Here is a 17548-nt window from a genome sequence, read left to right as displayed (position 1 = left end):
CAACCCTAACTATTCTATGATTCTGTGAAACTTGTATATCAGTTTTGTGTGTGTGTGTGTGTGTGTTTGTAATTTTTGTGATGCATTACTATCTTTGTTGCAGGAAACCTTTGCTAACTCAAAATATTTTTCTAGAAGCAACAGAAGAAGTTTCATTGGACAGTCCAGAGAGGGATCCAATACTTTCACCAGAACCTACTCCTGCAATCACTCCTGTAACACCTACTACATTAGTAGCTCCCAGAATGGAGTCAAAAAGTGTAGCAGCCCCTGTGATTTTTGATAGATCCAGAGAAGAGGTATGTGGTAAACCTCTAAATTTTAAAAATGTTGTGTTGCTTTTTTGAACTTTTTCTTTTTTTAAAATCATAGTTCCTAGATGTTGACTCATGGGATCATCCTTTGCTAAGGAGAAGTAAGTAGAAGAAAACCTATTCTGTTTATTTTGCATATAAAGTTTAGTGTGAATTTGACTCCTGACAATACCTTAAGGGCTCTGTTTTTATCAAACTTAAGTTATATGAAAGACTCTGAAATTCTGCATTGCTAGATCTCAGGCAAGTATCAGAAAATTTTCTGTTATTTTTCTCTTCCCAAGCTTTTCTGCTACAGAAAACCTTAAATAAAAAGGAATTTCTGTCTTTTTATTAGAGGCATATAGAACCATCACAAATGAGTGACACAAATAGTATCTCCTGGCATTGTAGGTAATACAATAAACATACTCCCAAGATAAATATTTACTAAAACTTTTGAGGCCAACAAGTCCTGAGAAAAGGTTGCCATACTAAAAGCTTTTGCAGGAAGGTGTCAGTCTTAGAATCATGGAATCATTTAGGCTGGAAAAGACCTTTAAGATAATCAAGTCCAACCATAAACCTAGCACTGCCAAGTCCACCGCATGAACTGTGTTGCAGTGACAGTCAGTGTTAGAAATTACATTCGCTCAATATTTGGTGGCAAGTCTGGAAGGGGTTTTTAATTAAACAAATATACTGACTTTTCCTCCTCCGTCCTGCATACCCTTATACTTTTAACCATACATAACATGAAAGCACATAATCTTGTTAAATATGGCATATCTTTTTCCTAGATTGAAGAGGAAGCAAATGGAGATTTGTTTGATATAGAAATCAATGTATCTGACCCAGAGAAAGTTGGTAAGTTCCTTGAGCCTAGTAAGTCAGATGGTAGACTGTCTTACCCCTTGAAGACTATTCTGAGATTTTAGCATGATTTCTTATTCAGTTATCTTTTGGCAGTTATTAGAATCTAAATGGAAAGCTATTTGATGTGTATTTTTGAACAAAAAGTGCATAGAGGGGTTAAAATAATTTGCCCTAGGATAAGAATCTTAATTTTCTTACAGGAGATGGCATGAATGCTTATATGGCTTACAGAGTAACAACAAAGGTAAGTAGCGCAACAAATACTTGCAGATAACTTTGTATTGTAGCTGAGTGGATGCATCAGTAATTCACAACATTTTTTATTTTTTTTTTTTTTTTTAAGACATCACTTTCCATGTTCCACAAAAATGAATTCTCTGTTAAAAGAAGATTCAGTGATTTTCTTGGCTTGCACAGCAAATTAGCAACAAAGTATATGCATATTGGTTACATTGTGCCTCCAGCTCCAGAAAAAAGTATTGTAGGTAAGTGTAATTCCTGTGAGGCTGAATTTAAGCATGACATTTAAGGACTGTAATACAAATTAAGTATTTTAATACCTATTTGGCTTGGAAAATAAATAATTTTTCTGGACAAATATTACTTATTGCTTATCAGGTGGCCTGAACCTCATACCACCTCCTTATTCTTTATTTAATATTCTATTTGTTCTTTAGTTTAGAAAAGTTTGGGTTAAATCAGAAAGATAAGTACTGGTCTCTTTCTAACTCAGTCCAGCATTGATAATAAGACAGACATTTGCCCAAAATACATGGCCTTCTGTTTCTTATCTATCATTCTTTCTTCACTGTTGCCCTTCAAGAGCTGATAAGTCTATCAAAACAAAGATGCTAAATGAGAGTTTATTTTTAACTTGTGCTGTTATCAGTTGCCTGCAATATACAGAGCTTCATACATACACCACCCCTAATACTGAAGTCTATTTCTTTTGACCATGGTGAATGCTAAAACCCCTACTTAATTCTTCTTAATTCAGAAGACACTTTGAGTAATGCTAGTCTATGTGAATGCCTTCAAGAATCAGATCCTTTCTCCATGAACTAGGAAGCATGTGTGATGCATTGAAGCAACTTCAGTTTTATGAGCTCTAAGTTCTTTTTGGCTCACCCATATAAATAAGTGATTGGACTCTAGAACAATGATATGTGGGAATGGCAGGACTTGGTTTTTTTTTCTGGTAGTTTTTACCGTAAAGCTAATGAGAGTTGTAGCTTTTCACATAAAGCTCAGGCAGACTGAGTAGATGTAGGCAGCAGAAAGCTTGGAAAAATTATGCTTTTAATTCTGTGGAAAAGCACGGCATTTTTCAGTCAATAAGACTGAAAATTTGGTTTGAATTTTTGGTAGTTCTTGAAAGTAATGTATGAGTCTGTAATAACCAGTTTTTCATGTAACAGAAATTAGCTTAGTCACAAATGCTGACAGGGCTTATAAAGATGGAATAAGGCTTCCGGTCATGCCAGTTGGATGATACAAAATATAACACATTTATGACAGTGTGCAGTTACATGGAAATGCAAGTGTGTACTTGCATCACAAATTCATCTGCAGACAAAGCTTGGACTGGATTTGAGGTACCACTTGAACAAAGCCAGCATAAATGTTGATGCACGTGGAAGTATGTAAAATGGTGGGACTTACTGCAGTGTAAGCAAGCGACTGGCTGTCACTTCAGATCCTTTTATAGAGACTTTATTAAGCTACGAGTAAGTTGGGAAAACACACAGACTCTTTAGGACACTTTCCAAAGATCAAGAAACGCCTGCTTTAAACTTGAACTTCAGTGCACAGATGGTATTTAGTTATGCACAAAAATATGTAGTCCATCTACTTCTGATTCCGGAGGTGAGAAGGGATTCTTGGCTGATTTAAAATGAGTCATCTTAAAGCAGAGAGGTGACAAAACAGCTGAAATTAAGATGATATGTTGTGTTTACATCGTGTTCATTTTTAAAGTCTTAATAGAAACATCATACATTTGGTGTTACACAGCGTTTTGTATGAAAGTCCTTAGTCTGTTCATTCTGTTACACTGTTGATAACGCCAGGAGTTTTAAGCTCCAGTTGTATTTTGGTGACAGGTGGGTGGGGATGGCACAAATTCAAGTGGTCAGTTATTGACTGTGGAATAAAAGGATAAAACTGAGTTAGTGGTGAGACGGAGTTGGACATTCATCCAAACTGCCTCACTATTTATATATGTGTGTTAGAAAATAATGTTTTCTGGTTTTAGAAAATAATCTCTGAAGTCATGGATCCTTTCCAGTTAGGGATTAGAAGAGTGCTTGGGCAACAGAAACTGCCTTTACACTTGCATTTAAATAGGCTTATATTAGCAGAGAAATACATTTGATGTGATATCTAGAAATAACTGTCAATATCACAAGGCAGGAATTCCTCACACTGGACATTTGGTTATTACATATTAGTTTTTTTCCTTGGTATCAAATGTGAAGGATCTTTTGTATTAAACTGCAGCATTTCATGCTTCCTGCAGTGAAATACTAATGAATAATATCTAATGCAAAAATATGAGGCATGTGAATTACCTCACCCCAATACTTTAATCCTTGTGCTTAAAGACATACTTGATTTTACAGATAAATTTGAGGACTTAAAGTTACATTTACATTGTGTACTATAACTATAAAAAGTGCTGATCAGACTTATTTTTATGATGTTACAGAGAAGGGAAAATTAAGGCTTCACTGAGAGGTTAAGGATCCCTCCTTCCTTCTAGAAGGATGCTGTTTGTCCCCTTGGTGTGTTACTGTGTGAAACTTCTAAAGCGAGCAGGGAGATTGGGAGAGGAACAACTTTGGGAAGTGTTGACCTGGCAGGTCACAGAGTACATATTCAGAATCTCAGAGCTTTCTTTAGCTGGAACTAACAGAGCAGGAGTATGTTTGGACTGTATCATAACAGACCTCTCTTGTATTTTAGGAAATAAGAATAATTATGAATGTACAGTGTTTCATGGTGGTTCTGGTAGGACTGAGGTACATAACCTCTTCAGGGTTTAGGTCTTTAGCAGGAAAAACACTGACCTCAGTCTGACAGTTTCTGAGTTCTTGTGTTGCTGAGGTTGAATGTATTTCCCATACCACAGTATATCAATAACTCTGGCTTCCCTATCGTAGTTTTTTGGCCACTCTTGATTTGGGCAGTGGAAGTGATGTAAAGCTGCATGTATTTTATTCTACTAATTTTATTCTCCATTCAGTTCATGGTTGTTCATATGCTTTGGAATTTTCAGAGCTGGTTAGTTTGCCTTAGTTGATCAGAAATTTCTAGTTTTAGAAATTAAAAAATAGTAGAATGAAAATATTGGTAGTAAACTTAATAGGCTTGCAACCTGAGATTTATTTGACTATTCTGCTTTATTTGGGTAACTGTTTTCTTCTTCTGAACATGAGTGACCAGTAAGACTCTGATCTTTATTTAGATTGTCTTCATAAATGCAAATTCAACTAGTTTTGTGTAACTTTTAGTCATAATTAATATATTACAGGTAATTACATATTTCACAGAGCTGATGCCACAAAACCATGCAGCATGCAGTGTTGATGTTTTTTCTGTTCCTGTGTAGTGTTTTTGATTGTAATTTGACTTAAATACATAAACGTGGGTGAGCTTTGTCTTCTAATCACATCAGTTATGTTAATGATTGATTTGTGATAAAATCAATATGATGCCGTTTTCTTCAAAGGCATGACCAAGGTTAAAGTAGGCAAGGAAGATTCTTCATCTACTGAATTTGTAGAAAAAAGAAGAGCAGCCCTAGAAAGGTAATGTATGTGTCTAAAACTTGTTTAGCCTTAGAATGACTTGTAATATACTACATGGGCTCTGTAGTTGGGGTCTGGGCCATCTGTACTTAGATGAGTTCTGGAGGCTGTATGCAGCTGCCAATTTTTTGTGTAGAAATGGAGTAATTCCAATTAATAATGGGAAATGCAGCCTTATTCATAGAGCTGATTATAGCTATCTCTTTCAAACTGGTTGGTGCTTAAAATTAAGATTGTGGAGATTCAGTAAGTAAAACTTTATCACTTTAACTTAGGCCTTTTAGGTTTAAGGAATCAAGGCATATGAGCAGTGTACCTGTTGCATGGAAAATCAACTCTTGGGCAGTGAGATTTGGGCATTGATGAGACTCGCTGAATTTCGGCATAAGAGATAATTGATCTCTTTCACTCAGCACTGGTATACCACTAGTAGTGTTGAAGTATCTTTGCCTTGGAAGGGTACTGTTGCTGATGCACTGCATCGTTTTCCCATGTGGACATGACTAGTAAAGCCTTCATAAAATAACTATTAAAACTTACACAAGTATGCAGCTTCAAAAATTTTGGTATAATTTTATAGTATGCTTGCTGCTGTAATGCAATTGCATCATAAGAGACCAATAGACTATAGAACAGTAAAGTCAAAGGTTTTAGATTGTATATTGAAAGACCTAACAGATAATGTGTGAAGCTCTCGAACTTCTGGAGTTCGAGAGCCAATTTTAAACAAAAAATATGCATAAATATGGTTTGAAGAATCAGCGGAGAGGTAAGGGAATGAAGGGGCATGGAGAGTGAACTATCATCTGACCCTTCAGAGATGACATTTTAAGAGTATTCAAGCCCCATTAGATAACGAGGGAGGTTGTGTGCTGCATTTTACCTGTTCTTTAGATGAAGCACACTTTTCAATGCTGTCAGGCTCATTAACTCTGTTTTGTTATCTAATATTTTAATTTTTAAAATCATAGGTACCTACAGCGAACAGTAAAACATCCAACCTTGTTGCAGGATCCAGATTTAAGACAGTTCTTGGAAAGTTCTGAGGTATTTAAGTTCTCTTAGGTTCCCCTGTTTGTTTCTAGATATGGTAACCTACAAAGCAATATATTCTTTTTGTATTAAGAACTAATTCCCTGAATTTGTGTGCAATCAAATTGGACTGTAGCCTTCATGGGACAGAATGGCAGAGGCTACTTGGGTAACGGTGTGCCTTTGCCTGAGAGAAAAGCTAGAGTGGTAGTGCCCGAAGGCTTTTTGCTATTGCTCTCCTCACATGAGTTGGTCTGTCCAGTTCTAACTGAAGCTCATTTTATGCATGGTTAAAATCCATAATTGATGTTACTGATTGTTACATAAGATCAAGAACTAAACTGGCTTGGAAGCAGGTCTTTTGCCTCGAGGAGCCCAACTTGAGGTGTGTTGGCATGATAATGTGAAAATGCTAGCAATGCTGCTGGCCAGGCTAGATGTTTTGTGAATAGAGAACTCCAGTCACTCATTGCTGTCAATCTGGCACCTTTCACAACATTTAGTATATTGTTAAAGATACATAATATCTCTTTATAAATGTGCATTGTGGATTCACTGTAATACTGAGCTGTCTTTTGGCCAGTGTCAATATCTTAGTTATACTAATAAGTCACAAAGACCTCACTACTGACAAAAGCATCAATAGCTAACTTACGGTGGATTTGTCGATGCTGCTGACAGACAAAACATCACATGAAGGGTAAATGGTCTGACATAGGGGCCACCTTGTATGGCATATTCAAACTAGCCTGAATAATAATATCAATTAAATTTGTTGTCCCTGAGGATTTCTAAGTACCTAAGCAAATACTCAGTTCTCTTGATATGCATGAGGTAGGTTTTAAAGTCTGGCCTATGCTGAGAAGCAGAAAGACATCAACCTTTTATAATCAACACACAGTGCGAGTCTTGCATTACAATTAAATGATTTACAGAATTTCTTTCATCTAGTTTGTTGTAAATCTAAGCATTTCTATTCCTGTAGTGGCAGTTCATTTTCTGTAGTGTATAGGTGGCTAGTTAGGACCTTTGGCTAGTTGATAACAACTTTGGACAAGTGGGTTATTTGTTCCATTTAAATGTAAAGATGCAGAAGAAAAGTAAATAGTCTGTATTTTTAACTTTTCCTCTTGAGAATGTAAACGTAGTAAATCTGAGAAATTAGATTCCACTATATTGAAACACATAGGAGTAAAGAAAACACTATATCCTTTTCTTTCCCCCTTGTGCCCAGTTAAACCTCCATCCTTTTAACCAGTCTGTTTGCCCTTATTTGTCATTCAATTCCAGCTGCCGAGAGCAGTTAACACCCAGGCTCTGAGTGGAGCAGGAATATTGAGGATGGTGAACAAGGCTGCCGACGCTGTCAACAAAATGACAATCAAGATGAATGAATCGGATGCAGTAAGAGCTGATTTTTCGGCTTGAATAATGAGATGAATTAATGAGCTTCAACAATTGCATTTTAAAGCTGTAGAAGTAGAAAATGGGTTATTAATTTGCTTATTGGGTTGAATTCTTAGCTGTATCAGTTGACCACCCTGGCAGCGCCTGGCTAATTTGCTTCTTTAAAACCAGAAATGTTGGTAATCTAATTTGTAATGCTTGACTCTTTCATCTTTTTCAGTGGTTTGAAGAAAAACAGCAGCAATTTGAGAATCTGGATCAGCAACTTAGGAAACTTCATGCCAGTGTCGAAGCATTAGTCTGCCACAGAAAAGGTAACTATATTTTTGTGTGGCTGCATGAACTTTAGGAAATAGTAGTGAAACAAGAACTTAGTGTGTCAGAGCTCTTAAATGATTAATAGTTATACAGTATATTTTAATGCAAAAATCTAATTGTACCTTTTGTTCAAACTGCTCTAGCATTTTTGCATACCTGGTTTTAATCTTAATTTTAGCTGGAATATCTATAATTCCTAAAATTACTATATTGATTTAGCATAAATGGTTTTCTTGCAGAGATTCAATACCTTACCTAGCAAGTGATCCTACCACAATAGACATCTATAAATGTATCTCTAGATACCATGGCAAGAGTCATTTCCTTCTGAATATAAAGTGGCTGCATAAATCCATTTAAACACCTTTTGGTTCAGTATTGCTCTGTTAACTGAGTTTAAACTCGTAAACAGGAATTTGCTATTCTTAGTTTTGTCCCCATATTGATACATCAGCTACTGTTAAAGTAAACTTTCCGGGGAAGATGAGTAGTCTCAGAATATCAGCTTTTGGTTTACTTACATTAGAGAAAAACAAAGCCTGTAAGTTTATATTTTAATCATCTGTGCTGCTGTTTTGTCAAAGATTGCTTCCATCAGATGATTTAAAACACCCAAAACATCAAAATTTTGATTTGTGATTCAAGGAAGACCGTAAGTGTGCCTTCTAACACTACCATATTATCTTAAAATATGGGATCACCTTTCAGCTCTATACTTTTGAAAGTGCCTGAAAATGTCCTAAGTCGCTTTCTCATGACTCTATCAGGAAATACTCTCAAATAAATAAAAAAAAAATGTTGGCCAGAGCAGGGTTTTAAGAAGTAATGGACCATGGAAGTCTTTCTTTACTATTGATTTGACACCTGCTGATACACTTGAAGGAGTTTTTGGTTTTGTTTGGTTTTAAGGAGTTGTGTTTAAGTTGTAGGGGTTTTAAATATCTGAAGACATTTTGCTTCTATAAACACTTCTGTTGTTCTAATGATTCTGTAGAGGCAGCACAGTTGCAAACATACCTGCACTTTTAATCCTGAAGTAATTTGGATTAAACATTTGTTCAAAGGTCCTTCATAGGACTTAACTTAGTACAGGATGGCTTTCATGGGATTTGATAAGACAATTGCCTAGTATTTGTTAACAGATAAGCTCAAAACTTTACCTTCATGTATGTCAGCCATGCTGATACAAGTTTGATTATTTTTTTCTTTTAAGGCATGTCAGAATGTGGCAGTGCATTTACAGTATGCACAGTTAAAGGGACTTCAGTTAATAAAACGGTTCAACGGAAATAAATTCCACTCACGGGCGTGGTTGTTGTGTGAAATGGTTGGGGTTGTTTTCCACTCTGAACTGCATGGAACAACATGGAAGACCTGTTAAAATTGTCCTGAATTTGCTCCATAGGTGACTTGGTCTTTGCTTTGTGGGATTGAATTTCCTATGAACTAGGCAGTTGGAAAATAACTGGTGACAGGTTTTTTCCATGTCTTTTGCTAGACAGAATAGGCATGACATATACAGGCTCAGCAAAACATTTTCTAATGAGGAGAGGTTTTGTGCAGTAGTTTTTATCCTAAATGCAACTTCACTGAGATCTTCTTGTACATTTTATTATGAGCTTTAGGAAATACAGCTTGTGTTTTCAGCTGGTGAGGTTAGGGTTTAAATAGGGCAGAGGTCTGTGCTCCACTGATCTACGCTGCAGAGTAATATAACAAACTAGCTACATTGTACTGAACATTATTCATGTATTTCAGAGCTTTCAGCCAACACAGCTGCTTTTGCTAAAAGTGCTGCCATGTTAGGTAACTCTGAGGACCACACTGCTCTATCTAGAGCTTTGTCTCAGCTTGCAGAGGTTGAGGAGAAGATAGATCAATTGCATCAAGAACAAGCTTTTGCCGATTTCTATGTCTTCTCGGAACTGCTTGGTGATTACATTCGTCTCATTGCTGCAGTAAAAGTGAGTACTACTAGGAAAAATACCAGGTTTTGTGTTTAAAGTCACATTCCCCAATTTGTAGATTTAGGGTAAATGAATGTGAGCATTTGCACACATTGTAACACGATTAGGACTAACCTTTTGTGTTAATTCTAGCAGAGTAAAATGAATGCATCCATAATCAGTTATTCCAATGATAAAAATGGATGTGATCGAAAATGGGAATGGATTAATAAGATCCAGACAAAATGTAAATGGTGAGCACCATCTACTTCGAGTAGTACTAATTATTCACAGTATTTAAGGACACCATACATTACTGTGTCTAAGCATACTGTACTTGTTCTTCCTGGTTACTTATTTTTAAGTATGCTCATTATGAGAACATAATTTGTCTGTGTTTGGTAGATAGCAAATAGTTTCTGTAAATAAGAAATAGATACAATTTGTATCATCTTATTAAAGAAAATAATCTATTTTAGTGTAAGTCATGCTGCACAGCATTATTAAGTTTTGATATGGAAAGGCATGTCTATGAATTTTAACCAGGGGTATCTTTAAACTTGCCAGGTTGTCAAAGTAAACATTTTTTTTTATTTTTTTTTTTTAATGTGTATTCTTTAATCCTGCCACCTTAGTCCATTGCTAGCAAAAATGTATGACTGAATATGCATGTAATCCATATGCATGAACAGTTTGCTAGAGTCTGCACTTAGAGTGTATTTACATAATAGAGCACTTTATAGTGGTTGTTTTGGTACTGTTTTGATGGAATGAAGCATTTAAAATGATTAGGGGCACTAAGGTGTCTGCTCTGAAAAGGCTTCTGAATACCCTGTTATTTGTGGAAGGTACTGAGCTGTGCTAGCATGCTGTCAAAGGAAATGCAAGAAGACGTGTGGTAGATGTGGTGAGGTTTCTTTAAGCATACTCATTCCAAAATTACCTTTTCCTACTAGGAATTTAGATAGCTCTAACAATTTCAGTTGTTTTAATAAATTTGTCTGTCCTTGCAGGGTGTGTTTGATCATCGAATGAAATGCTGGCAGAAGTGGCAAGATGCTCAGGTCACTTTACAAAAAAAACGTGAAGCTGAAGCAAAGCTCCAGCTTGCCAACAAACCTGATAAATTGCAGCAAGCTAAAGATGAGATAAAAGAGGTAATGTTACCAAGCATTATTTTGGAGGTCAGACTTTCCGCATTAGCTCATTCATTCTGCATTGGTGCACTACTTTATGCCTCTTTTAACAAATCACTTACTCGTTTGCTGTTTTTCATACTTATCAAAATTGTTAATAGGTATTTATTTAAAATATTAAATGTGTGCAATTGTTGCTCATTTTAAGATCTGTAAGGCAGTTAATACTCTCTCTACAGAGCCTGGGAGATGGGAGGGAGGAAACATGGACAAGTTGATGCTTTAACTGTTAACAGATTGTTTGGGTAGAGCAGAGGGGCACCTTTTGGCTTCTAAAGATAAAATCCAGCTAAGACAACTAATGGAGAACTGTTCCCATGTTTTGCTTAATTATGCAGCATATCTACCCATATATGTATGTATATATGGTGTAATTTCAGTAAAGATAAATCTACCATGTTGAAGTGTCATAATTTATACACTTTTTCTATCATGCTTCACTAAGGAAATTGAAGAGGTAGGACAACTTAATTTTTTAACATCAATGCATTCTAACTATGCACCAGTATTCTTCCGTTAAATAATGGGAGAATAATTGCAGATTTAAAGCTGTCTTATGCAGTTACTTTGTTTGGCTTCCTCACTGGTCACAAACCACATGCCACTTTGTTCTTTCTGCCCTTCAATTTATTTTGCATATGGTATTGAAGTTACTCATTAACTTGGTGTTCGTTTTCTTTTTTACTGGGAAAACAATGTCACTTTTGTGTGATCACATTCTTGTTGGTTGCCTCTTCTGATGTCATCCATCCTTCCACTATACACGTGAGCTGGAACTCGTCATCAAAAATACTTCCTGAGTATTGGAAGTAGCAGCAAATGCTCGGTGACCCTTTCTCAGTCCCAGTATTAAAAGAGTTAATGATGTTGTTCCTGAAGGATTTATTTTTCCTACTTTATTAGATGATTATAGAAGGTTGCTAGTAAACCCACAATTTGAATGTGCTGATTGAAGGTTATTGCTGCCATGGAGATACATTCAGAGTTGCTGAATAGTAGTCCTTCTCGCAGAGAAATTGTGAAGTAGAAGCCTGTACACAGCTTGTGCTTCATACATGACTGCTTTTTGCAGATAAAAGGCCAGAGAGCCTTACTGAATAAGGATAAATTTCTCCTTGTCAGAAACTGTGAGATGGCAGACTGTTATTCAGTGATAATTTTTATAGGACCTGACATTTGGCCTTGACGAAACTGGGATTTTGGAGGCCTGCAGAGGCTTTGACTGAAGTCTCAGGTACTTCTGGTTGCTGTGGTAGGAAGGCAGAGGCAGTCTTAATCTATCTTTTCCTTGACTGAGTTTCGTATTGTTTCAGTTAATTAGTAACTCTAAAGACTGTTCTTTCATGAAGGACATCCTGTTATGACTTATTGCATAGCTTCATGATATATGTCTGAAAAGGCAAAAAAGGTATTCTGAAAAAATATAAACTAAAAATACAAACACATAGATATTTATTGGAACATAGATGATGTTCATCTCGTATCACAATAGTAAATTGACACTGCACCATAAAATGTTTTTGTGATTAAATAACACCACTGGATTGCTAACAGGAACATGCTATATTTAAGTATGTTGCTTCCCTGCTGTCTTTCTCTGAGGAAGGTGTTAGTGGATATACTGGCTCCCATGATTCAGTAAATATGTTGAGATGAGCAGATAGAGTTTCATTTTAAATATGCTAGTCTGCATGCACCCATAGCATGAGGCTGATATGTTTTTTTGGTTTTTTTCAGTGTATCTGTACAGGTAGCTTAAATTTAACAATGTAATATATGTGTAAAAGTAGTTATAAGGTAATGCAGATGATGATGAGCTCTTATTGTGTAACTGGATATCTTTTCCTGTAAACTAAGGAGAAACATAACCTAGTGTCATGTATTGTTCTGTGAATGCCACGCTCTCAATTCATGCTTTCCATGAAAGCAGTTCCCACTAAACAATAAAATATGTGCTTTGGCTTGCTTAAGCAACATGCATTTTGACTGAAAAGCTAGTAAACACATCCTCAATAGCTTGTCATCTGCAACAGAAATATGATAGTTATATACTTGACTGGTTAAATGAAGATTTTAATCTCTTCTGGGATTGGGAAAATACAGGAAACTGACTTGTGAGACTCCTTCATACTTGATTGGACAGGTAGCCACAGAAAGCTTACAGGTTTAGATTCCTTTTATAGCAGTGTTTGTAAATGGAATAGTGAGTAAAGCTTTAGAGATCCTTCTTGTTTTCTACGAAATCTTTTTTTAAAATGTTGTTATGTGTTCCTTAATTGCAATACTAAGGTATTTTTACATTTCATCTACAAATAGCATTACCTTAGAGATACCATTGTTTTAACTGATCTTATGACATCCTATTACCTAAATTATCACAGAATCATAGAATGGTTTGGGTTGGAAAAGGCATCAAGACCATCTAGTTCCAGCGGGCAGGGACAACTTCCCCTAGACCAGGTTGCTCCAAGCCCCAGCCAGCCTGGCCTTGAACACTGCCAGGGGTGAGGCGGGCACATCTTTCTCTGAGCAACCTGTTCTCATGCTTCACCACTCACAGTGAAGAATTTCTTCCTTACATCTAACCTAAATCTCCCCTATTTAAGCTTGAAAGTATTACTTTGAAATTGTCTTTTTAAGACCTTCCCTTAAAAATGCCAGAAAAGCAAATAACTTCTCAGCTCTTGAGTGATTATCACTAATACACTAAAAAAAAGTTTGTGTGTTTGTATGTATACAAACATACTGATAGACTGAATGGACAACACGAAGTCTTATCTCTGCATGTCTTTCCTTTCCTTTGCCAGTGGGAGACAAAAGTTCAGCAAGGGGAAAAAGATTTTGAACAGATCTCCAAAACCATTCGCAAGGAAGTGGGAAGATTTGAGGCATGTATAATTTTGTCCAAGTAAATGACAGTTTTACTGTAGATAATACTGACATTCCAAGTAAAATTTGTTAAGAGGTTAATATGCCATAATTTATTTATTAACAGAAGGAACGAGTGAAAGACTTTAAAACTGTTATTATCGAGTACTTAGAGTCATTAGTGCAAACACAGCAGCAGGTAAGATAAAATTTAAGTTTTGTACAACTTAATATTCAGTACTTTCCATACTAGGTTAGTTAAAAAAGCTGGGCTTTAAGTATAGCCGTTTCTAAAACATGAAGAGAACTACTTCTAGTCTGTACTGTATTGTGGACTAATGTAGTGATTGCAGTTTCCCAGCTATTGCTATCTCCCTTGCACAGCTCTAAGTGAGGAAAGCAAGGGAGAAGCTCCCTTAGGGGTATGAGCAAGCGGAGGGTCTTGTCATCTTCCAAAACTGATGTAATACTTTCACTTATAGATTGGAGTAAATTGTAATAAGTGTGTGCTTAGACTTACCGAAAAGGCTTGTATACTTAAATGTTTATTACTTTTTTAAAAAAATATAAAATCTTACTGAATATTGTAAAGCAGTAAAACAGATTCCAGTGACTACCTAAAGAGTGTCTGGAGGTTTTCCTTTGTTTATTCCAGGAATATAACCCTTCAGCTTTGTTCCATTAATTAAAAAAAAAAAAAAAAAGTGTTACCCTTAGAGGTAAAAATAGCAAACTGATCTTACAAACAAATTCTGTTTAATTGTATTCTCTAGCATGGTGTTCAAAGTGTGGTAACAACTCTGTTGCTATAGCAGATTTATAGATTTATTACTTGTATTTTTTTTCTTGCTTTGCATAATAACATGAATGGATAATATGAAGAACCTATGTTCTTATTTTGTCCAGTGGATACAAGTTTACCACAAGAGGAGGAAGGTATATGTGTTTTTTTTCCAAACATTCACTACTTAATAATGAGAGTTTTTACCTTCTCTTCAAGCTAATAAAATACTGGGAGGCATTCCTACCTGAAGCCAAAGCCATCGCCTAAAAGAAGAGTATTCCAAATGACAAGACATTGTGGACGCTTGTCCTGGATAAAACTAAATTCCACAGTGAAATCACTTTAAATCATCCAAATAAACCACACTATATTTTAGAAATTAACATGTGGCTTTTTTTATATACTACAGCATTTTATTAACAAGCCGCATGTCCTGACCCTCTCTGAAGTGGACTGTGGCATGATGTTCTGCAATACATTGCTGAATTGAACACTATTGTGTCTTAATACTTGCACTGAAATGTGCATTGCAAGGCCAGAAAGCTGATATTTTTGTTCTTTACAATACAATGTTCTGTAGTATGTTTACCTGATCTTTATGAAACAAATTTAATTGCATTGATTAATGTTCACTTAAAACATTCCTGTACAAAAATCATGGTTTTGTGATTACAATAATAAAGGGATGTATCTTGTGAAACATTACGCACTCTGGTTCTGTGTCTGTAGATATTTACTGGTGTTCTTAGAAGTAGTATTTAGAATCATAGGTTCATAGAATGGTTTGGGTTGGAAGGTACCCTAAAGCTCATGAAGTTCCAACCCCTTGCCATGAGCAGGGACACCTTCCACTAGAGCAGGTTGCTCCAAGCCCTGTCCAACCTGGGTTTTTTGGTGTTCAATGGGAAGATGGCAGTGAAAACAAATTGCATGTTAGTGTCAGCAGAGGGTTTTCTTGACCCTGGCAATGTCCTCTCCATGCAGGTCACCAAATGCAGCCAATTTGCTGCTTGTTTTTTCAGCTGGGTTTCACTCCAGGCTGAGCAGTATCACAGATTGGTTTGGGCTGGAAAGAACTTTTAAGGGTCATCCAGTTCCAACCCCCTGCCACGGGCAGGGACACCTTCCCCTAGATCAGATTGCTCCAAGCCCCGTCCAACCTGGCCTTGAACACTGCCAGGGATGGGGCAGCCACAGTTTCTCTGGGCAACATGTGCCAGTGTCTCACCACCCTAGTAGAGAATTTCTTCCTAGTAATCTAATCTAAATCTCCCCTCTTTCAGTGTAAAGCCATTCCCCCTTGCCCTGTTGCTACATGCCTTGTAAAAAGTCCCTTTCCAGATTTCTTGCCAGCCTCCTTTAGACTGTTATAAGATCTCTCCTGAGCCTTTTCTCCTCCAGGCTGAACAAGCCCAACTCTCTCAGCCTGGCTTTATAGAAAGTTGCTCCCACCCCTCTGATCATCTTTGTGGCCTCATCTGGACACAGTCAATCAGGTCCACATCCGTCTTGTGTGGGCCCCCAGAGCTGAATACAGTCCTCAAGGTAGGGTCTCATGAGAGTGGAGTAGAGGGGCAGAATTACCTCCCTTGACCTGTTGGTCACATTCCTTTTGATGCAGCTCAGCACACCTGTGGTTTCTGGGCTGTGAGCACACACTGAAGCTGGCTCATGTTCAGTTTCTCATCAAACTCCACTCCAAGTCCTTCTCCTTAGGGCTGCTCTCAGCCCAGTCTCTGCCCAGCCTGTGTTTGTGCTTGGGATTGCCCCGACCCATATGCAGGACCTCGCACTTTGTTGAACTTCATGAGGTTGGCATCGGCCCACCTCTCCAGCCTGTCAAGGTCCCTCTGGATGGCATCCCTTCCCTCCAGTGTACCAACCACAACACACAGCTTGGTGTCATCGGAAAACTTGCTGAGGGTGCATCAATCCCACTGTCCATGTCACCGACAAAGATGTTGAACAGTGCTGGTCCCAGTTACTGACCCACGAGGAATACCACTTGTCACTGGTCTCCACTTGGATGTCAAGCTGTTGGCCACAACTCTTTAAGTGTGACCATCTGAACAATTCTTTATTGAGCAGGTGGTCCATCCGTCAAATCCATGCTTCTCCAGGTTAGAGACAAGGATGCTGTGCGGGACAGTGTCAAATGCCCTGCACAAGTCCAGGTAGATAACATCGGTCGCTCTTCCCTTATCCACCAACACTGTGGTGGCCATAGAAAGCCATCAAATTTGTCTAGGATGATTTGCCCTTAATGAAGCCACATTGGCTGTCACCAATCACTCCTTATTGTACATGTGCCTTAGCATAGTCACCAGGGGGATCTGCTCCATGACCTTGCCAGGCACCAAGGTGAGACTGACTGGTCTGTAGTTGCCTAGGTCTTCCTTTTTTAACATTTTAAAAATGGGGGCCTTCCCCAGCCAGCAGGAACTTCACCAGACTGCCAGAACTTCTCAAATATGATGGATAATGGCGTGGCAACTTCATCTGCCAGTTTCCTCAGGACCTGTGGATACCTGGATGTTTGTGGTCAAGAACAAGTAAACACCCAATACTATTTCTAAACAGAATGGAAACCTAAATTCAGCTGGAAGATCATACACTCTGATTTATGCAACAAAATTAGTGTAAACTTTCCAGATTAGCATCTCCTGTCATGAAATGCTAAAACTTCAAGCTTGTAACACCTTGTGCATCAGTGTCTAAGTCATTCAGCTTCTAACTGCTTTCTGCAAAGCTCAAGTATGCAACAGGTTTATGATTAAGCAATTGATTAGGCCTAACACTTGACTAAGCATTACGATATTCTTGACTTTGGCTTGCTTAGTGCTAATGCAAATTGACCAACAACCCAATATTAAATTTCAGATTTGTGCCAGTGAGGCTGAAAGTGGATACTTACAGAATTAAAGGCTCAATTTGGACAAACAGTGCTCAAAATGGGTAAACATACACTTTCATGACCTTTTTCTTTAGGTATTTTATTCAGCTTTCTTAGCTCTTCCCA

The 17548-nt window shown here is 37.3% G+C and overlaps 1 protein-coding gene across 1 annotated transcript; it reads left to right on the top strand.

Moving 5' to 3' along the window:
* The first annotated feature begins 125 nt into the window (after nucleotides 1–125).
* Nucleotides 126–15232, top strand: SNX2 (sorting nexin 2). Its single transcript, XM_010012482.1, has 13 exons — nucleotides 126–299; nucleotides 1094–1160; nucleotides 1370–1413; nucleotides 1513–1654; nucleotides 4900–4978; nucleotides 5950–6025; nucleotides 7301–7414; nucleotides 7638–7731; nucleotides 9494–9699; nucleotides 10695–10838; nucleotides 13685–13765; nucleotides 13873–13944; nucleotides 14746–15232. The coding sequence occupies exons 1-13, from the start codon at nucleotides 246–248 to the stop codon at nucleotides 14794–14796; spliced, it is 1224 nt and encodes a 407-aa protein (XP_010010784.1). The 5' UTR covers nucleotides 126–245; the 3' UTR covers nucleotides 14797–15232.
* Nucleotides 15233–17548: the final 2316 nt, after the last annotated feature.

This window comes from Nestor notabilis, unplaced genomic scaffold (assembly GCF_000696875.1).
Source record: "Nestor notabilis isolate BGI_N333 unplaced genomic scaffold, ASM69687v1 scaffold5824, whole genome shotgun sequence".
Taxonomy (NCBI): Eukaryota; Metazoa; Chordata; class Aves; order Psittaciformes; family Psittacidae; genus Nestor; species Nestor notabilis.
This window is presented reverse-complemented; position numbering and strand designations above follow the sequence as displayed.